The sequence below is a fragment of the Notechis scutatus genome, chromosome 8, assembly GCF_049901735.1.
Source record: "Notechis scutatus isolate UNSWTSFEM ecotype Mainland chromosome 8, rNotScu1.2, whole genome shotgun sequence".
In the NCBI taxonomy this organism is placed as follows: domain Eukaryota; kingdom Metazoa; phylum Chordata; class Lepidosauria; order Squamata; family Elapidae; genus Notechis; species Notechis scutatus.
The window spans coordinates 25,915,434-25,937,214 of record NC_142016.1 but is presented as its reverse complement, the minus strand read 5'-3'; the positions used below and the strand labels follow the sequence as shown (position 1 = coordinate 25,937,214).

At 49.6% G+C, this 21,781-nt stretch overlaps 1 protein-coding gene across 2 annotated transcripts in view; it reads right to left on the bottom strand.

Moving 5' to 3' along the window:
• Positions 1-1,072: 1,072 nt before the first annotated feature.
• LOC113425791 (protein jagged-2-like) overlaps positions 1,073-21,781 on the bottom strand; it is a 28,558-nt gene continuing 7,849 nt past the window's right edge. Inside the window, exons 3-13 of one of the 2 annotated variants that reach the window (XM_087971270.1) lie at positions 18,497-18,560; positions 16,035-16,289; positions 14,655-14,715; positions 13,599-13,729; positions 10,993-11,112; positions 8,835-8,969; positions 7,554-7,667; positions 6,175-6,221; positions 5,766-5,942; positions 4,263-4,404; positions 1,073-3,186 (exon numbers count right to left, since the gene is read on the bottom strand). In XM_087971270.1, coding sequence (XP_087827396.1) covers positions 2,819-3,186; positions 4,263-4,404; positions 5,766-5,942; positions 6,175-6,221; positions 7,554-7,667; positions 8,835-8,969; positions 10,993-11,112; positions 13,599-13,729; positions 14,655-14,715; positions 16,035-16,289; positions 18,497-18,560 — 1,614 coding nt within the window. In that variant the 3' untranslated portion in view covers positions 1,073-2,818. The remainder of the gene's footprint in view (positions 3,187-4,262; positions 4,405-5,765; positions 5,943-6,174; positions 6,222-7,553; positions 7,668-8,834; positions 8,970-10,992; positions 11,113-13,598; positions 13,730-14,654; positions 14,716-16,034; positions 16,290-18,496; positions 18,561-21,781) is intronic. The other variant, XM_087971271.1, reaches the window with a different exon arrangement.

Genomic DNA, 21,781 nt, shown 5'->3' with positions numbered 1-21,781 from the left:
CTGTCTTCTCCCCCCTCCGTGATGGCTTGGCTGGCACCAGCCACGGTGGCGAAGGAAGTGGGCGAAGAGGGAGCCGAACAGGTGAGGGGAGGAGCAGGTGAGCCAAAGAGCCTCCGGAGGTTTCGCCGGCTGGGAAGAACAACAGGAATCGGTCTGCCAGCCTCAAATTTCTCCAGAACGGCCGGTCCCGAGATGCCAGGGTGCCCTCAAGGAGCCCATAAAATGCAGCTGCCAAGCAGGCAGAGCTAGAAATGGTCTGGGCTGACGTTTGAGCTGCCAGCCACGTCTTGCTGGCTCGCTCTTGGCAAAGATACCCGTACAGGTAGTCCTCGACTTACGGCCACAATCAAACCCAAAATTTCTGCTGCTAAGTGAGACATTTGATCGGTGAGGCCCTTTTGTGACCTTTCTTGCCACCGTGGTTATGTGGCTCCCGGCGGTCGTTAAGATAGTCCCACGGCTGTTAAGCGAATCTGGCTTCCCCGTTGACTTTGCTGGTTGCTAAAGGGGGGACACTGAGACCGTCATAAATATGAGTCAATTGCCAAGCCTCTGAATTTTGATCACGGGACTGTTGGAGATGCTGCAGCGGTCGTTAAGTATGAAAACCGGTCGTAAGTCGCTTTTTGCCGTGCCTTTGCCGTTTTCAGCGGGCACTAAATGAACTGTTTTGTAAGTCGAGGATGACCTGAACCTCTGATGCCAAAACAAACCATGTTAGGATTTAGGATTGCTGGCTGGGGGATTCTGGGTGTTGAAGTCCACCCATCTTAAAATGGCCGCGCTTGAGAGACATTAACAGAAAACAAGATAATCAGAGTTGGAAGGGACCTTATAGGTCATCTAGTCCATTAGTCCCAGTACATTACGGAAGTTTCCAAAAATGACAAATAATCCACTCCCCAGGTCAAAATTGGGGTGCCAAACACAGCTCTTTGGCAACGCTCCATGCAACACCCCAAAATATGCAGTGGTGCGCAAAATGGCAGCCATAAAATATTCCCTCACAATCCTTTTGCTACACCCAAACACGGGACATTTGAATCAAAACACAACCGGCAAAAAAAAAAGAGAGAGAATATTACAGTATATTACAATGCAAGTTACATTCCCATCTGCCCGAGAGGTTTCTTCCTGCCAAAAAAGGGGGGTCTGTCTCCCCCCCACCCCCCTTCCAAGCACCCTCTCGCTGGACTGGACTACAAAGCCCCATGCTCCCCAGCCACTCCAAATCCCAGCCCCGAGGTTGCTGGCTGGGACGGGGATGGGAAGCCACCGGATGTAAAGTGGGGGCGATCCAGGGTTATGGGAGTGGCCCCCTGCCTTGTTATCCCCTTAGGGGAGGGTGGGGGGGAATATACAGGGGTGGGATTCGATTTTTTAAACAACCGGTTCTGTGGGCGTGGCTTAGTTGGCAGGCGTGGCTTGGTGGTCATGTGATTGGCTGGGCGTGGCCAACTCAATATCACTCACATTGAGGCACGCCTCTCCTCGCCTGGCCTCTCATGACTGGGGATGCTGCAACAGTCGTAAGTGTGAAAAACGGTCATAAGTCACTTTTTTCAGTGCCATTGTAACTTTGAATGGTCACTCCACGCAAGCAAAGGACCAGCAAAGGAGGGGAAAAAAAAACTCCAGAGACGTTCCTGAGACAGGAAGTCTAGTCCTGCCAAGAATGTAATAAGGATTAACGGAGAGGCAGTTTCTGTAAGCAACACCAGAATGTTTCCTTCCTGCCTTCCTTACAGAATTAGGCCAGTAATTTCTTCTAACAACCGGTTCTCCGAACTGCTGAGAATGTTAACACCCGGTTCTAGCGAATAGGTGCGAACTGGACGAATCCCAGCCCTGGGAATATAGCTTGCCAGATGTTGTACCCCATCGATGGCCAGATGTGTGCCCGTTCAAATGATGAGACGATTATTTGCTCTTGCAAACGCAGCTTCTTTGGGGACGTCCTGTTGTCTGAGCAGCCGTCGGAGACCCCCCCAGAGACCCACCCTCACTGCAGTGAGCCCGGCAGCTAGACCAGTGGTACATCTGCCTGGGAACATAGGAAGCCTTGCAGGTGGGTCCTGCCCGTTTTCGGAGCAGGGCCTCTTTCGGAGAGGACTGTAAAGAAGATGGGAATCAGGTCTGCAGGAGAAGCACCACCGGTGTGGCCCGCCGGCAGCTGAGGGAGCTGGCAGCAGAGTTGGACAGTAGCGAGGAGGTTGGGGAGGAACCTGGGTGAGTCTTGGAGGCTGAGGAAGGCCCGGAGGAGGGCTCTGCATCAGAGGCAGAGTTGGGGCCAGGGCAGGCTGGCAGTCATCAGCTGCCGTCGGGCTCGGACAGCAGTGAGGCGGGGGGAGCTTCTGGAACTGGTTCCCAGCGTGCGCATGAGCAGAGCTGCCAAAAGGAAGGAGCAATTAAGAACTCAGGGTCGAAGTGGGAGCAAGGCCGCAGGTGGACGATAAATGGCCCCTCCCATCAGGATTAAAAGAGGAGCAAAAGGGGAGGGGGCTTTTGCAGGAAACAACTCGCTCATTCAGTCGTTTGTTTGTTCCAGCCTCGTGGAGATTTGCCTGTAAACTCAGCCTTCCCTGTCAGCACTGAGTGTGGAACTATTTACCAGGCAGCATTCCAGGATTGATAAAGGTCTGAGATTAGTCCACCTTCGCGAGGCTGTGGGCCAAGCCGTTGGCTGGGTCTGAATGAAATAATTCACATTCTTGTAAATGAAGAGGTTTTTTGGGCGGGACTCAGAATTGACCGAGTGCTTTTTGGGTGAGGCCTAGGACAGAACAGTGTCCAACACCCCTCCGCCATCTCCTTCTTGTCAGAGAGGCGGCTTCGCTAAAACCAGGCCGACGTTCAACTGGTTGAGTCTGGCTCTCTCCTGGTTGGAGATGTCCACCTTGGAGAGCCCCGGAGAAGGAGGCCCCCCAGTGGGCAGCCCCGCCATCTTGGCCATGCCGTCAGCCGCACTGGGCCCTCGCTCGGCCTCCCCGGGGTTGAAGTTGCGGATGAGATGGACGGCATCCGGCCGCAGGCTGTTGTTGGCGGGAGGCTCCGTTTGACCGGGGACTTTCGGCAGAAAGCGGTGTTGAAGGCAAAGCAGGAGCAGTAACACCAACACGGGGACTCCTCCGGTGAGGAGGAGAACTGGTAGAAGGACGGCAGACAGGAGGCCAACGTTGGTCTCTCCTAGAGGGAACCATATTTGAAAAACAGAGTGATAGAGTTGGAAGGGACCTTGGAGGTCATCTAGTCCAACCCCCTCCCCTGCTCAGACAGGAGACCCTATACAATTCCAAACAAGGGACTGTCCAACCTCTTCTCAAAAGTCTCCAGTGATGGAGCGCCCACGATTTCTAGTGGCAGGCTGTTCCACTGGCTAACTGTCCTCCCTGTTAGCAAGTTTCTCCTCCATTCCAGGTTGTTTTTCTCCTTGGTGAGTTTCCAACCATTGTTTCTTGTCCCGCTTTCTGGTGCTTTGGAGAACAAGTGGACCCCCTCTTCTTTGGGGCGGCCCCTCGAAGACTGGAGGAGTGCTGTCATGTCACCCCTCGTCCTTCTTTTCATTAAAAGAAATTTTCATTTTACCCAACTCTATCCTGACTCTGGGCAACCTGTCCCACCAAGCTACTAAAAAGAGACCCTACCCTAAAAAATTATGACTGGAAACGCAGCCGCCATGGTAAAACCTAGCGTGTCATAAAGGGGTACAAGCAAACCTCTAATCCAGAGGTCCCCAAACTTGGCCACTTTAAGACATGTGGACTTCAACTCCCAGAATTCTCCAGCCAGCCAGCAGAACTTACTCTCTTGTGATCCCTCCCTCTGCAATCTCTCTCCACTTTAGGAGATTAGGAGAGAGAAAAAAGCAGGCATAGCTGGCTGAGGAATTCTGGGAGTTGAAGTCCACAAGTCTTAAAGTGGCCAAGTTTGGGGATCCCTGCTCTAATCTAAGATTAGGGAGAAGAGCCAGGTTTTCAGGGTTTGCTGAAATAAATCTGGGGGGGGGGGGAGATTACAGAAATTGGCACGAGAAATGCCTTTCATTGGAGATTGCAAATCCCTGGAAAGATAGGTGGACTTCAACTCCCAGAATTCCCCTTTGCCAGCTGGAGAATTCTGGGAATTGAAGTCCACTCATCTTTTAAAACACCGTCTTAAAAAGATCAGCATTAAGGCCCAGCCCTGCCAAAGCTGCAATCTTCAACCACCTACGAAGGGCTTTCAGGCTGGGGAGACCCTTCCCCTGCCCCCCCCGGACCTACCTTTGCACCCCTCACCCAAGCAGGGGTCTTGCAGGGCCTGACAGGTGGCACCTTCAGGGCACAGGCAGGTGTAGCTTCCTCCTCCATCTTGGCAGATGGCGCCTTTGGGGCAAGGATTCGGAAAGCAGGGATTGGCAGAGACCTCGGGAGAGAGCCGAAGGGGGGGTGGCAGGGAGAAAGAGTGGAGGGGGGAGGATAGTCAGAGTTTATCTGTGAAAAGTTTGGGGTGAGGGGTTGTTGTGGTTAGCCGGCAGCAGGTGCGGATGGCTGAGGAGAGCGAGCACTCAGATGAGGGGCCAGGACCATTAGGGAGTGGCCTGCCGCTTTCAGAGATTGTGGGGGCTGACAGCAGCGATGAGGAGGTTCCCGAGGAGCCTGTGCCAAGTGCCAAGTGCGCAGGGCTGCTCGCAGGAAAGAGCAGCTGCAGCAGCGCAGGCGACTCGAAGAACTTCAAGAAGATAAAAGCCAGCTGTGAAGTGAACGTTCTTTGCAGGAAGCAAAGACGTTTTGAAACTCAGCCTCATGGACATTCCAGTATCTTAAGTTGCTATTTGAAGACTCTTGTGTTGTGACATATTTCTTATCTGTGATTCTTGGCAGCCTCGCACAGTTTAGGCGAAGTTTGTACTTATCAAAGTTAATTAGTTTGCAGCAGCCTTTTAACCGGGGATTCGTAAGACTCATTAAAAGGTTTCTGTTTCCTTTGGTTCGTGTTTGTTTTATTGGAAAGGGGTTTGGGTCAGAATAGGGGTGTCCATCGTTTTACTCTTCCCGCCCTCTCCACTCCAAACGTCTGTGCATTATGGAGTATGGGGAAGTCCCACTGGTCTCCATGGGGAGAAGTCATTCAGCGCTGCCACCAAGGCCAGTTGGGTCTAACTGGAGAAGGCACCAGGCTACAAAACCAGGAGACGGTGAGTTCTAGTCCTGCCTTAGGCACAAAAGCCGGCTGAGTGAGTTTCTGCCAATCACCAGGAGATTTTGGGAGTTCTAGTCCTGCTTTAGATACAAAAACCGGCTGGGTAAATTTGGGCCAGTCACAACAGGAGACAGTGAGTTCTAGTCTGGCCTTAAGAATGAAAGTCAGTTGGGTGACTTTAAGCCAATCACCAGGAGATGGTGAGTTCTAGTCCTGCCTTAGGCATGAAAGCTGACTAGGTGACTTTGCGCCAATTACTTGGAGATGGTGAGTTCTAGTCCTGCCTTAGGCATGAAAGCCGGCTGGGTGACTTTGCGCCAATGACCAGGAGACGGTGAATTCTAGTCTAGCCTTAAAGAATGAAAGCCAGTTGGGTGACTTTGGGCTAACCCCTCCCAGTCAGCCCAACCCACCTCACAGGGTTGTTGTCGTGGGGAAAATAGAAGGCGGAAGAATTATTAAGTATGTGGTCCACTTAAGTTATTTGCAAGCAGCACACAAATAAATAAAATAAAGGACCCTCCCAGCGCATGGCCATGCGAACCCGGCGGAGTTTGCACCCTGCAGAAACGGGCTCAAATTACCTCACACCACCTGCCGCTAAAGCCCAGAGGGCACCTGCAGAAGGAGGTCTGGTTTTCCGCCTGCTGGCACTGCCCACCATGCAGGCAGGGGGCATCTCTGCAGGACCTCTGTTCGGTCTCGCACTCGGCACCCGTGTACCCTGGTTGGCATGAGCAGCTCTGCCTATCAGCCTCCATCTGTGGGAGAAAGAGCGAAAAGAGGTCAGGGCAACGAGCAGAGACGGATTACACCCAGTCCTCGACTTACGACAACAACGGAGCCCAACATTTCTGTGGCTAAGTGAGACATGTGTTAAGTGAGTTTTGCTCCGTTTTACGAGGGGGGGGGGGGAAAGCAGCATATAAAACTATAATCGTCTTTCATTTATCCTAAGGTGGCAGATTTTTAGACAAAAACACACACACACACCTGGCACATGCCTCCGTTTTGGCATCTCTTTTGGCACAAATTCATTCCTGTGCAGAAAGTGGATGAAAAAAAGAAGAAGATTATTGATTAAAAGAAACTTCAAAGCTGCAATGAAAGAACCAGATGTTAGGCTGGTTTATCAGGCCCTGCATTTGCCTTGAGGGTTTCTAGGTTGTTTTTGGGACTTGAGAAGAGGGTGAACATGGCACCGTCTTCCTCCTACCTTGCTGCTACGTCGTTACCTGGGAGGTAGGTTGGCCGAAGGGCAGATTTGACACCTGGTCCCTCCAATTTTCATCCATTTTATTGAAGAACCTTTGTTTCCCAAACTTGGCAATTTTAAGATGGGTGAACGTTCCCAAATTCTGGGGTTTGGAATCCACCCATCTTAAAGCATGCGGTTGGGAATTCTGGGAGTTGAAGTCCATCTATCTTAAAGCTTATTAACTGGGAATTCTGGGAATTAAGTTCACCTCTTAAAGCATGCTGGTTGGGGAATTCTGGGAGTTGGTCATCTACCTTAAAGCGTCTTAGCTGGAGAGTCTGGGAGTTGAAGTCCATCTATCTTAAAGCTTATTAACTGGGGAATTCTGGGAGTTGAAGTCCATCTATCTTAAAGCATCTTAGCTGGAGAATTCTGGGAGTTGAAGTCCATCTATCTTAAAGCTTATTAACTGGGGAATTCTGGGAATTAAAGTTCACACCTCTTAAAGCATGCTGGTTGGGGAATTCTGGGAGTTGGTCCATCTACCTTAAAGCATCTTAGCTGGAGAATTCTGGGAGTTGAAGTCCATCTATCTTAAAGCATCTTAGCTGGAGAATTCTGGGAGTTGAAGTCCATCTATCTTAAAGCTTATTAACTGGGGAATTCTGGGAATTAAAGTTCACACCTCTTAAAGCATGCTGGTTGGGGAATTCTGGGAGTTGGTCCATCTACCTTAAAGCATCTTAGCTGGAGAATTCTGGGAGTTGAAGTCCATCTATCTTAAAGCTTATTAACTGGGGAATTCTGGGAGTTGAAGTCCATCTATCTTAAAGCGTCTTAGCTGGAGAATTCTGGGAGTTGAAGTCCATCTACCTTAAAGCTTATTAACTGGGGAATTCTGGGAGTTGAAGTCCACCCATCTTCAAGTGGCCAAGGTTAAAGAAACTTTGCTTAAGGTGATCACCAAGGACAGGGAATCTACAGCAAACTACAGTTCCCAGCTGCCCCAGTTCCCAGCTTCACAACCAGTTGTGAAGGGTGCTGGGAAATGTAGTACAGTGGTACACTGGCCTTGGAGGTCCAGTTTTTTCTGAATGACACAAAGGACTCTTGGGCATCTGTGCAGATTTATTTAGTTTCCCCTTCTCCTGCGACCCCGGAATTAATCCCTTACTGATGCTGCAGGTTGCACCCATCCAGCCTGGCAAGCAGTCGCAAAAATAGCTCCCCGCAAGGTTTTTACACGCCCGAGCGTGAAGACACGGCTTTCTGTGGCATTCGTTCACATCTGGAAGGAAGAACAGTGAGCCTTTAGATCAGGGGTGTCCAACCTTGGCAACTTTAAGACTTGTGGACTTTAACTCCCAGAATTCCTCAGCCAGCTTTGCTGGCTGAGGAATTCTGGGAGTTGAAGTCCACAAGTCTTAAAGTTGCCAAGGTTGGACAGCCCTGCTTTAGATCCACCCGACTTTTTCCTGCCTCCCCCTCTTCCTCTTCCATTGGCCGTTAGCATTCACAGGTACACTACTCCTGGATGAGGAAGCTCAGAGCTGGCAAAGCCATGAAACCCAATACCCATGGTTTTGCTTTTAAAAAAATCTCTTCCCAGTTGCCGTAATCAAGAATATATATATATATTTTTTTAAAAAAAGAATAATGTAATCTCAAAAATGTCTCCCAGAATCCCCCAGCCGGGTTTGCTTTAAGATGGATGGACCTCAATTCAGTTCAACGATGGAATTCTGGGAGTTGAAGTCCACCCGTCTTAAAAGTTTCTTAAGGTTTTTTTTTTTTTTTTTACAGCATTATTTAAAATTCTTGTTCCATTTCTATATTCGTATCCCACATTGCCTTTATCTGTCATATTTGCAATTTTATCAATCCTTATGCTATTAATTCTAGAAACTGTCCCCTTTGGTTCTTAATTCGAGCTTAACCACCTTCATTCTACTTAATAATTACTACATATCAGGTATATACATATTCTGCATCAGATTCCGCATAACATTTTCTCAATCACCATACTTATCATCTATGCTTTACAAATGTATTAATCTAATCAATTCCTTATAACAACTGATATTAATCTTTCCATAGTAATTCTCATCTTTTTTCACATCGCTAATCATCAACTAATATATAATATTCTTATTATAAATTCCCATTTCCGTATTTATTTCACTGAATTCCATATCTAATGCAGCGATAATCCTTTCATACAAAAGAAAAAGGAAGAAGAAAAGAAAAAACAATATCAGTTACAATCTTGTCTACTTTCAGTACTTATTCTTATATATCACAACACATTACCTTGCAGAATCTCCTTCCTAGATGGGAACGTATGAATCTGTACTTGTAAAATTGGAACCTAAAGCTGAAATCGCACTTCGTTTCCCCTCCAGCTGTCTGATCCGCCTCCAGAAAGCTACCCTACCGCGTGCTGGGAACCACATACCATCCTGGCACGCCTTCCCACGCCACCCGGGTGGACAGACACACTGCGGTCCGGACGGAGTTGGACGGCAGCTCCCACCGTTGGCACAAAGCTCCGAAGGGCAGGGCGGCCTGGAAGCAGGCAGAGGAAGGAGGGCTGGGAAGAGACGACAACCAGAGACAACCCGCATTACGTATCTGATATTAACACAGCTGAGAAAGTCCAGAAATATTTCACGAGAAGAGTTCTCCACTCCTCTACTCGTTGTAGAATACCTTATGCCACCAGACTTGAAATTCTAGACCTAGAAAACCTAGAACTACGCCGCCTTCGGTCCGATCTAAGTATAGTATATAAAATCATACATTGCAATGACTTACCTGTCAATGAATACTTCAGCTTCAACCATAACAACACAAGAGCAAACAATAGATACAAACTCAAAGTTAACCGCACCAAACTTGATTGCAGGAAATACGACTTCAGCAACAGAGCGGTCAATGTCTGGAATCCTCTACCTGACTCTGTGGTTTCTTCCCCAAACCCCAAAAACTTTAACTTTAGACTGTCTACTATTGACCTCACCTAAGAGGTCTGTAAGGGGCATGCATAAGCGTACCAACGTGCCTACCGTCCCTGTCCTATTGTTTCTTTTATATTTTTCTTATGTGTGTCCATTTCATGTATTCATAACTATGTATATTCTTATACCTATTATCTTGTAAGCGATTGACAAATCAAATTAAAATAATAAAAAAATTAAAAGAAAAAGAGTCAGTCAAGGGACCAGTTGTGCAAATGAGTGAATCACAAGGGATAGAGGTCCAGAGAGTGTTTGGAACCACATCTGAGTTAGTCACAGTCCGGCTGGTTGGGGACTTGCACTAGGATTAAGAAGGGGGCTGAAAGTCCCCACTCCCCAATTTATCCTCTGAGTCCTTGGTGCTCTCTGAGATGGGTGGTTGTTTCATGACCCAACTGGGGAACATCATCGGTGCTAGAAAGGAAGCGGGGTTGGGAGGAGGAGAACTGTGGGGTTCCCCGATACTCTTTGAGTTTGGTGGTTTTCTTGTAGACCTCTCATGACCCACCTAGGCAACCTCATCAGTGCTAGAAGAGAGGGGGGTTGTGGAAAGGAGGAGGAAAAAGAGAAGGACTGTGAGGTCCTTGGTGCTCTCTGATCGTGGTTGTTTTCTGGCAGGTGTTTCATGACCCAACTAGGGAACATCATCAGAGCTAGTAAGGTGGGGGTTTTGCAGAAAGGAGGAGGAGGAGGAAGAGGAGGAGGAAGGAAGAAGAGGAAAAAGAAGAGGAAAAAGAAAGAAAGGAAAGAAGAAAGAAGAAAGAGAAGAAGGAAGGAGGAGGAGGAAGAAGGAGGAAGAAGGAAGAAGGAAGGAAAGGAAGAAGAAGTAAAAGAAGAGGAAAAAGAAGGAATGACGAAAGAAGAAGGAAGGAAGGAGAGGAGAGAAGAAGAAAAGAAGAGGAAAAAGAAAGAAAAGAAGGAAGAAAGAAGGAAGAAGAAGAAAGGAGCAGGAGGAAGGAAGGAAGGAAGGAAAGGAAGAAGGAAAAGAAAATAAAAGAGAAGGAAAAGAAGGAAGGAAGAAGGAAGGAAGGAAGGAGAGGAGGAGGAGGAAGGAAGAAGAAGAAGAAAAGAAGAGGAAAAGAAAGAAAAGAAGGAAGGAGGAAGGAAGAAGGAAGGAAGGAAAGGAAGAAGAAGGAAAAGGAAAGGAAAAAGAAGGAAAAGAAGGAAGGAAGAGAAAAGAAAAAAGGAAGAAGAAGGAAGGAAGGAAGGAAGGAAGGAAGGAAGGAAGGAAGGAAGGAAGGAAGGAGAGGAGAGGAGGAGGAGGAGAACTGTGGGGTTGCTCCCTGAGCTTGGTTGTTTTCTTGCAGACATTTCATGACCCAGCTAGGTAACGTCATCAGTGCTACACAGCTCAACTCAACTAACTCATTTAATTTTTCAATCAAGCAAGGATTGGATGTTAGCTGCTCACAGGACAATCTTCTCTAATACGTAATGCAGACAACTACCAAAACAATACATCATCCCAAGAACGCCCATCACTGGTCCCGCCCCTCTGTCCCCGGTCTCTGCCAAGGGGGTGGTCTGGAAAGCCCTTCCCCCTCCCCCCTCAGCTCCTCCCTCTTTCCTCATCCCCGGCTGGCCGTCCCTGCTCACCATCCTCGCAGTTGCGCCCGCCAAATCCTTCCGGGCAGAGGCACTCATATTCATCCGGTTCCTTGTTGGCACAGGTGCCGCCGTTCTGGCACGGGCGGTGTGATCCACAATAATTCAGATCTGAGCGAGAAGGACCAAAAAAGGAAAGCGGGTTTGGGGGGATCTGGTCCAAGGTTCCGGCAGTGACCCCCGTTTAAATCCTGAGTCTCGAGTTAAACTTCCAAAACTTAAAAAGGATTTATTAGGAGTAAACATGCTAGCACTGCCTGGGTGTAGCCGACTCTGAGACACATCATTCATGGTCACCCTTGACCCTGGTTTTCCCTCCCACCCCCTGAGTGTATCATAATTCATATCCTCCAATGGGACACCTCCATAGCTCAGAGTCATCAATCAGGCTCTCCAGTTAGATTTTTGCACGGCAGGAACGTCAGTCGCCTAGTGATTTTGAAAACCTTTACGGAATGCAGTTTCGATTTGCAAACTGCCACACTGCTCCTCCCTCCCTTTCTGTTGGCAACTCTAAAAACACCGTAGAATTATTTTATGAGTTGACACCCCGTTCCATCTGAACCAGGCATCCGGAATAGGCGCCTCTCAGGGTTACCAATCTCCCTGCCAGCTTCTCTGGCTGAGTTGCCACTACGGTTGTTGTTGGCATAACCTTCTCTGAAGTTGCCCAGCTTCCCTTATTTCCTCATTTTTTGAAAAAATAAAATAAAATAAAATATAATTCCCAAGATGATTCATTGGGAAGCGATGACAGGTAGTCCTCGGCTTACGACCACAATGGAGGCCCAGAACTTATGCTGTTCAGCAAGACGTTTGTTTTTCCCTGTTTTACAACGGCAGGGAATCCCTGCCGTTGCTCAGTTAGTGACATGGCTGTTAAATGAATCCGGCTTGCCCGGTGGCCTTGCTGGTCAAGACACAGCAACGGTCGTAAGTATGAAGCAGCGGCCAAGCATCTGAATTTTTGATCAGGTGACCACGGCTAATGTTGCAACGGTCGTAAGCGTGAAAAACGGTTGTAAGTCACTTTTTTCAGTGCCATTGTAACTTAAAACCATCACGAAAGGAACGGTTGTAAATCGAGGACTACCTATATTAGCTTCAAAAGACCCTGGTAGGTGTCTTGGGGGAATCCTCAACTTATCAACCTTCCATTTAGTGGCTAGTTGATGTCACAAAGAAGTGAAAAAAAAGTGACTTATAGTTGATCCTCGCACTTACAACCACCACTGCAGCTTCCCAGGGTCACACGTTCAAAATTCGGCCACTTGGCAACTGGCATGTACTTACGACGGTGTCAACTCATCAAATATTTCTCTGGTCTTTTTAGAGGTGCCAACAGAAAGGGAGGAGGGGGGAGCAGTGCGGCAGCTTGCAGAAAAACCAAAAGTGCATTCCATAAATGTTTTCAAAGATAGTAACTAGGTGACTGAAGTTTCTCCCGTGCAAAATTCTAACTGGAGAGCTTGATTGATGCCTCTGGGCTATGGAGGTGTCCCATTGGAGGATATGATTTACGACACACATAGAGGGTGGGGGGGGGGGGAAACCAGGGTCAAGGGTGACAGTGAATCACAGAGTTGGCTGCACCCAGGCAGTGCCGGACATGTTAACTCCCAATAAATCCTTTTGAAGGTTTGGAAGTTTGGCTCGAGACTCGGGATTTAAATGGGGGTCACTGCTGGAGCCCTGACAGCTAGCTGAGATTCCCTTTGCGTCACACGATCCCCATTTACGACCTTCCCAACTGACATCCCACAAGGAAAGTCAATGCGGGAAGCCAGATTCGCTTAATGACTGCATGATTCTCTTGAACCACAGTAGTGATTCGTTTCACCCCCCCTGCGGCAAGAAAAGGCGGTAAAATTGGGGTGGAACTTGCTTACTAACCACCTCGTTTAGCGACAGAAATGCCTGTCCCCTCTTGGTGCTCGTAAGCCAAGGATTACCTGTGTTCTTCTGTTAATGGCTCTCCTGCTTCGAGCAGGGGGGGGCTGGACTAGATGATCTCCAAGGTCCCTTCCAACTCTGTTATTCTGTGACAGGGGTCCCCCAAACGTGGCCCCTTTAAGACTTGTGGATTTCAACTCCCAGAATTCTCCAGCCAGCTATGCTGGGAGTGGAAGTCCACAAGTCTTAAAGGGGCCACGATGGGGGACCTCCCTGCTATAGAAGGAATTGCCAAGAATTTCTGCCTCTTGGTGGGAGGGTCTCCGCTGCCCCCTTTCTTCCCATCTCAACACGAGGACCGGGGGTGGGATTCAAATTTTTTTTACTACCATTTCTGTGGTTACTGCAAATCCCCCATTCCCTCCCCACCCCACTAACCTGCTTTCCAGCTCCGTTCTCCTCTGCAGGGCAACCAAAGGAGACCCAGCCGATCAGCTGGGACTCGATGGGAGGCGGAGAAGAGATGGGGTTGGCGGGGCCGGTCAGAGGTGGGATTGGCCGGTTCTCCAAACTACTCCAAATTTCCGCTACTGGTTCTCCAGAACTGGTCCGAACCGGCTGAAGACCACCTCTGCGCTGCCCCCTTTCTTCCCGTCTCAACGCAAGGACCCCCTGAGCAAGCCCAGAGGGGGTGGGGAACTCACCCTTGTCGCACAGAAGGCCACCCCAGTTGGTCTCGCAGTCGCACTTCCAAGGCACGGTGCAGCTCCCATGGACGCAACCAGGGAAGAGGAGGCATTGGTCACAATGGGGGCCTGTCCAGCCGTAATGGCACCTGAGAAGGGAGGGGGGGTTACTGTACAGCAAATGGCCTAGAAAATGAGGAGGGGGAAGCAGCTAGGTCAGGCCTGCCCCCATCTGATCCTGTAGGACAGGGTCCCCAACTCCTGGTCCGTGGACTGGCACCGGGGGGGCTGCAGCACACCTGAAACCAGTCTGTGCAAACCAGCGAAGCCCCATCCCGTGGGGCGCAGGCCGCACGTAAAACCACATCCCCCTCCTCCGGTCCTCAGAACAACCTCTCTCCAGCTGGAGAATACTGGGAGTTGAAAGTCTTCAAGTTGCCAAGGTTGGAGACCCTTGATCAGGGGTGGGATTCCACCGATCAATTCACGATTTGCTCCCAACAGCTTGCTGCGTGCAACTTCCCTTTTTAAACACCGTGTTCCCAGCTGCAGCTAATGAAGGGAATCAGGGCCCTTTCCTCCCCCGTAAGCCAGGCAACCCACGTTGCTCCCTTCTCTGTTTCTTCCTGTGCGCCCTAGGATGAAGAGGGGGTGGGCCTGGGTCTTCCTCTAAACTCCCTCTCCCTTGTTCTACCTCTCCCCTGCTCTGCCCAGCCGCACTTTGCCCTTCCCCAGTTTCTTCCACAGCCAACGGAGCCACACTCCCGCTCCCTGTCAGCTGCTCGGCCTCCCCCTCCGAATCAGATTCCGACAGGGGCATGACTCAGCTCTTTTCTCCACAGAGGCTGCAGTTGAGGGTAAGTATGGGCTGGGCTTGGCCCTCCGTCCATGCCCTGCACTTACCTGCATCCAAAAGGTGGGGACTCCTGGGAGGGGCAGGGCAGGGTGGGCGGGCTGGCCAGGAGTGGGATTTGGGGTCCTCCAAACTGCACAGAATCTTAGCTAGTGGCTCTCCCAAAATTCCCAGCAGCCCCACCCGGATTCAGAACCCCCTCCCACCTGCTTACTCCTCACCTGCACTCGCCAGGCTCCTCGCAAAACCCGTGCGTTTTGTGGCACCCCTGGCGACAAACACCTGCAAGAGACCACAAGGAGAAGGTTGCAACATCAGGCGAGGCTCCGGACTGGGTCTTGAAAGCTGCTGCCCCCTTTCTTTGTGGGCGCACCAGAATGATCCTTCGGATACCGCGGTTAGGGTGCTGGCCTACCTCAAAGGGCTGGCAAGGAGGGGGCTAAGGGGAGGGGATTTGGCCGACGGATTTGCACCAGGGAGGAATGTCCTTGTTTTGGTGTTCGTGGGAAGGACAGAAAGGATGCAGAGAGGGGGGCTGCCCAATCTGGAGACCCCATTGAACTTTTGATTTTGCATCACTAGGTGCGCGGAGAAGGGAAAGGGGTTGGTCTACCTGGCTACAGGTAAGATAAAGGTTAAGGAAGGAGGGCTGAGCCTCAGGTGCTCCTTTCTGTTTTTGAGGTGGAATATCAGGTTCCGGCATCTCCAGAACAGCAAAACATAGAGACATCCTACAGACAGGTGTCAAATAAAAAATCAAGATGGCAGCTGGGAACATGTGATGAAGTCCAACCCCTTTTAAATGCACAGGTGACATATAGAAGCCCAGGTGGGGTTTGGGGAGGCAGTTACGTCCATCATTTTGATCTGTTTGTCTGCTCCCCACCCCAGAAAAATGTCCACCATTTGGTTTTTTTTGCTTGCGTCCATCTTGGTTTTTGTAACACACACACACACACCCAAAACACTTTCTGGGAGGGGGGAATTGGGCCAGTACAACCAGGGGTGGGATTCAAATTTTTAACAACCAGTTCTGTGGGCGTGGCTTAGGTGGTGGGCGTGGCTTGGTGGTCATGTTATTGGCTGGGTGTGGCCAACTCAATATCACTCACATCGAGGCACGCCTCTCCTCGCCTGGCCTCTCATGACTGTGGGGATGCTGCAACAGCCGTAAGTGTGAAAAACGGTCATGTCACTTTTTTCAGTGCCATTGTAACTTTGAATGGTCCCTCCACACAAGCAAAGGACCAGCAAAGGAGGAAAAAAAAACTCCAGAGAAGTTCCAGAGACAGGAAGTCTAGTCCTGCCAAGAATGTAATAAGGGTTAATGGAGGGGCAGTTTCTGTAAGCAACACCAGAATGTTTCCTTCCTGCCTTCCTTACAGGATTAGGCCAGTTATTTCTTCTAACAACCGGTTCTCCCAACTGCTTAGACTGTTAACAACCGGTTCTAGCGAATTGGTGTGAACTGGTAGAATCCCACCCCTGAGTACAACCACAGTGTAGGAGGAGCCGCAGGGCAATGGGATAGCTTGCCCTTTTCTAGACCCTTTTTCCTCACCCTGCCCTGCCCCGCGCCAGCCCTCCAGCCCCAGACATACCCCGTTGGCACTTGTTCCCTGTCCAGCCGTCGAGACAGACCTTGTTCCCGGCCGCGTCGCAGCTGTGGTGCCCGAAGAAGTCGTCACGGGGCCTGCAGAGCAGGTTGCACGAGGGCCCGTAGTAGTGCTCATGGCAGCGCACTCGCAGCCGGCACTCCAGCAGGGCGCTGCGCCCGTGATGCCCTAAATGCTGCCAGCCTTCGCCTGGGTTCACCATGCCCGAACGGGTCAACCGCTCAATCAGCTGCCCTGAGCCTGCCAAAGAAGGGGAGGAAGACGAAGGTGGAGGGTCCTGTTCTCCATCACCAGCCCACATCTGGTGGGAGGCACACAAAACCCAAGGACCCAGCGGCCCCAGGAGAAAAAGCGGGAGGCGTCCGCAACATACAAGAGTGGGGACTGCAACAGTCGCTACGAGACGGAAGATTTGCAGAGCGCATCCGTGAACACCAACCAGCAGTCAGGATGAAAACCCCTTAACTGGACAACACGCGGACAAAAACGTCACCATAGTTTCAACTGGGAAACTGTGAGCAACCTGGACCAATTAAGTTCAAGAACACTGGAACATTTCTGGAAGGTCGGCATTCAGACAAATCAGCCATCAACAGGCACACTGAGATGTATAACATTTACCCGCCCTTCAAAAGAGACAATGAAAAAGAAGCAAAAAGACCACAACACCTCAGCTGGGTAATGAAATGTCTGCAAGAAAACCACCAAGCTCAGACACCATCAAGGGCCCCACAGTCGTTGTCGTCTCCTCCTCCTCCTCCTCCTCCTCCCCCCCGTCCTCCTCTTCTTCTCACAAATCCCACTCCCTTCTAGCACTCATGATATTCCCTAGTTTGGTCATGAAACATCTACAAGAAAACCAACAAGCTCAGAGAGCACCAAGGACGCCACAATCCTTCTCGTTCTCCTCCTCTTCCTCTCCACAAACCCACTCCCTTCTAGCATTGATTATTACCGAGTTGAGTCATGAAATATCTGCAAGAAAACATCCCGGCTCCAGGAGCACCAAGGACCTCACCGGTACAAAACTGACATATTCAAGGCAATTCAAAAAGATCCTCAACACTCCGAAACTTGGAACTTGTTTTATCATCGATGTTGACAGATGCAAGAATTTTATGACGTGGGTAAATAAAAAGAGCCGTCCATTCCCAAAATGGAAGAATGGCTGGGAAAAGTGATGGTGTTGGCAGAAAGCACAGAGTTAATTTTTTAATTAAAGAGAAGGACTTATCTAGTTTTGTTTGCATACGGAAATCGCTTCTGGACTTTGCGCTCGAAACAGAAAACGAAATTAAATTTTGATTTTAGGTTTTGGAAGACTAGATTAACTTGGTTATTATAGAAATGGCTTCTATTTGCCGGAAATGCAAAGCAAAAAGCTGAGGTTGGATCTGTTGTTTTGGGTTTTACTGCACTGAATAAAGTAAAAAAGAAAAATCACTGCATTTTTTTTTTACTCTGTTTCTCTTTATCCCGCACCCCTTCCTTTTTTTCCTGTTTTCATTTTCACCTGTATTTTATATCACAATAAACTCTACTACAATAAACTCTACATTATCGATACTCCCAAGCATTTGGTTCATCCTTGAGTGCCCGGGTCAGAGCTGGAAAGGAGCACAAGTTACTAGTCCACAAAGAGACTGGCGCACCGCCTGCCACTGCAACAGGGATGAAAATTAAAACTCATTTACCCGCTCCTCCTGTTAGATCGGGTAGATCGGTTCCCACAGAGACGCGAGACCAAAGTGAACAGTCAGCTCTTTATTGTAGTATACAGTTCTGTACAGGACCTGCGAGCCGCGTGGCTTTTCTTATAGAGCCGGCCGGCGGCTCGGCGGCCAATGACAGCACTTTGAATCTCCCGCGATCGGCTCGGCCAATCGCGGTAGATTCTTAGTGCACCAATCACATTAGTTTAGTCAGCCAATCAGGTTGCGGTCTTTGCGGACCAATCAGAGTTCAGGATTTGGAGAATGTTAATATAGAACACCTCCATACCCCCTGTAGGTGCCACTGCCCTCGCCCCTGGAAATCCATAAATGAGGCCTCTCTTCCTGCTTATTCCGGCCACAGCTACTTTCAGGTAGAGTGCCTCTCTCCATGGAAGTTCCAGTTTTCACAGGCCAGAGGCTAGTGACTAGTTCGGGGTTCATTGATCAGGAATGTAGCTGAAAGCAGAAGTAAAAAGCCCAGAGCTACAACATTATTTTCTTCCAATATTTCCTGGGCAGTAACAACTAGTCGAGCCACTTCGCAACAACAACAAAAAAAGGCACACCGACTGGCCACCTGCTCTTTCACCTCGATCTCGGTTTCCCAAAGGAGAGGTACATACAGGTTCCAGAAGTGGAACACCAAATCCAGATGTGTCTGAACATCCCACCCCTTCCTACCTTGCACCCACCATCTGTATCCAGCACGGGGGGGAAAAAGGGACCCCTTACCTGGGCTGGTGACATCACTGGCATTGACAGCATCCCAGGCCTCCAGAACCAGCGAGTACGAGCGCTAGAAGGAACAAGGCAGACGTTCATAAACATGTTCCTGGCCTGAACATCTGGATCCCCTCCACCACCACCACCCCCAGCAACTCTCCCAGTTCTCTGCTCCGTTCTGCGCAAACCGACTGAGAACGAAATCCTTTCTACCATATCAAAGCCAGACTTCCACTCAGCTGAACTGGATGCAAAAAAAATTAATTAATTTAATAATAATAATGCAAAAAAAAAAAAAAGTGGGGTGATTGTGGCAAAGGAAGCAAAGATAGTGAGAAACACCTTGGGTTTAATCCCATCTGGAGCACCAACTAAAGGCGGATTAATTGGCTTCTCGGGTAGGTTCCTCAAAGCACCCCAGAACCATGGCAACTTCGAGTTGGGTGGACTTTAATTCCCAGAATTCCCCAGCCAGCCAGGAATTCTGGGAGTTGGAAGTCCACAGGTCTTCCTTGATAAACTTGGTAAAGTTTATCAAGTTACTAAACTTGGTAAAGTTACCAACGTTGACAAACACTGCCAGAGGCCCTCATCCACAGCCAAAGGGAGCGTTCAGCCTCCATGGCGTCGTTAGAGGTCTACAACTACAAAACCCATGCCTGCTAAAGGCTAAACTGGATAAGGGTGGGGAATACTGAGCATCAACATTGGAGGCTACCGAAAGTAAGAAAAATAGGCTGCACCTGAAGCCTCGAAAGGGGAGGCCACTTCGTCTCTTTTCCAGGAAGACCAATGATTCATTTCAAAGAACCTGCAGCTCTGGGGGCTCCTTCTGAACTCTCCAAACCCTGAATCTCTGCTTGTCCGCTGCTCTGATTAAACCGGTTTGCTCCATTTCCCACCCACTCCTCCAGTTACCCAGGTTTTGTGCAATTCCCCCAAACCACAAGCTAACCACATTGGTTGCATTGGCTCAACCCACCGAGCCAACCAAAGTTTTCTTAGCATGTGGCAGGGGCTGCTCTGTTTTCCTATTGGTTGAGCAAGGAATTTCCCACAATGCCCCAGCGCTGGTGCTTTGTCAGGGCATTATGGGGACATCAAAGATGCAGTTCAGAAGGCAGTTTGAGATGTTAACCTGCCGCTGGCTTCTCTCCAGGTAACTTTTCTTTATTGATTACATTGATACGCCAGACATCCAGTGGTGAAATGCTACCGGTTCGGACCGGTTCCCTCGAACCGGTAGTAAAAAAAGCTCCAACAATCAGCTGAGAGGAGAAAGGAGAGAAAAGTGCAGGATCAGCCCCCCCCCCCCACTTCTGTGCTTTTCTGCTCTTTATCACCTCAGAGCCTCAGCTGGGGTTTGGAAAGCTGCGTGCACCCGTGTGCTAGGTGCACAATGCACGCGCCAAGTTTGCAATCACTGAACCAGTAGGGAAATTGGTAGAATATCACCACTGCAGAAATCCCACTGATGTCTGGATCCAAGCAGCATCGACCTCTGTGTGTGTGTGTGTCTGTGTGTGTGTGTGAGAGAGAGAGACAGAGACAGAGAGAGAGAGAGACAGACAGACAGACAGACAGAGGGGGAGGGGAGGGAGGGAGGGAGAGACAGGGAAAGACATACACAGAGAGGGAGAGAGGGAGGAAGGGAGAGGCAGACAGACAGAGAGAGGGGGGGGAAGGAGGGAGGGAGGGAGAGATAGGGAAAGACAGAGAGAGAGAAACAGAGAGAGACACAGAGAGAGACAGACAGACAGACAGAGGGGAGGAGGGAGGGAGAGAGAGACAGGGAAAGACACACACAGAGAGAGGGGAGAGAGGGAGAGAGGGAGGAAGGGAGAGGCAGACAGACAGACAGAGAGGCAGACAGACAGACAGAGAGAGGGGGGAGGGAGAGAGAAAGAGGGAGAGAGAGAGAAAGAGACAGAGAGGGGAGGGAGGGACATTCACTCAAAGCAGGATCTTGAGGGTCTCGTCCGAACAGCCGCTCGGCAGACAATCCCTTGGGGAAGGCATTTCAGAATAGCCCCAAAGGTCAGAGGTCATCCAGGCTCCATGACCTTTCCCAGGACCTGCGGCCAGAAACCAAGTAGCTGCCGCTCGCTTGGTTTTTCAAGGCAGCCTCCCAGAACAGAACCAGCTCCGGTTTGTAACAAACCAAACACCTCTCCAACTGCCCCCATCCCACCCAGTGATCCTTCAGATGGGAATGAGTGGGATCAACATAGATAAGTTTTTTTTTTTTTTAAACAACAGATTCTTTTCTTTTTTTAAAAAAAAAGATGCTTTTTCTTCTCCTACTGACATCCTCCACCAGAAAAGAGCTGGAATAGCAGTAGTCCTTAGACTTATATGCCACTTCACAGGACTTTCCATCCCTTTCCAAGCGGTTTTCCTACTGCCCCCAACGGTCTGGGTCCAATCTGGGTTTTACTGACCCAGGGGAACGGGGGAAACGGAAGGATTTACACTCCTGGCTTGCAGACAGCTGGTCATTTGCATCCTTTTTAAGAGGGTCATTGAGGCCACTTGGAGGTTTGTCTGTGTCCTCCATTTTCCCTCTGGAAATCCGTTCCTACTCCCACACCATTCAAACGGTCTTCACCCCAAATTGTAGAGCTAAAAGTTGGTAGAGATGCTCAATCATCCAGGTCATGGTTGTCCCGAAGGTGCTTTTCCCCCCAAGTGGCCTCAACGACCCTCTAAAACAGGGGTGTCCAACCTTAGTAATGTTAAGCCTGGAGGACTTCAACTCCCAGAATTCCCCAGCCAGCTTTGCTGGCTGGGGAATTCTGGGAGTTGAAGTCCTCCAGGCTTAACGTTACCAAGGTTGGACACCCCTGCTCTAAAAGGATGCAAATGACCCGCTGTCTGCAAGGAGTATCAACCCTTCCATTCCCCACCATCCAGTCAGAGCTGAAGAAGCTTCTTCGGATGAGAAGTGAAACATCTTCAAAGGAAAAAACAAACAAACAAGGAAGTCCAACTGCCTCCCCCCCAAAAATAGCACCTTCAGGACAGCCATGACCTGGAGGACGGAGAATCTCTACAGATCTTCTCTGTTGCTTTTTCCAATCTGCAAGTTCCAGTTCAACATTTCTCAACCTGGGTAAATTGGGGCTTTCTTAGGATGCAGCTTTACAGGTCATTTTCGATGTATGACCACAACTGGAACCAGAATTTCCCCTGCCAAGCAAGCCGGTTGTTAAGTGAGCCAGCCCTTCTTCCAGGTTTCACAGAGATGCCTCTGAAAACAGGTAGATGCCTCGACGGGAAGCCATTCGTTCAGCG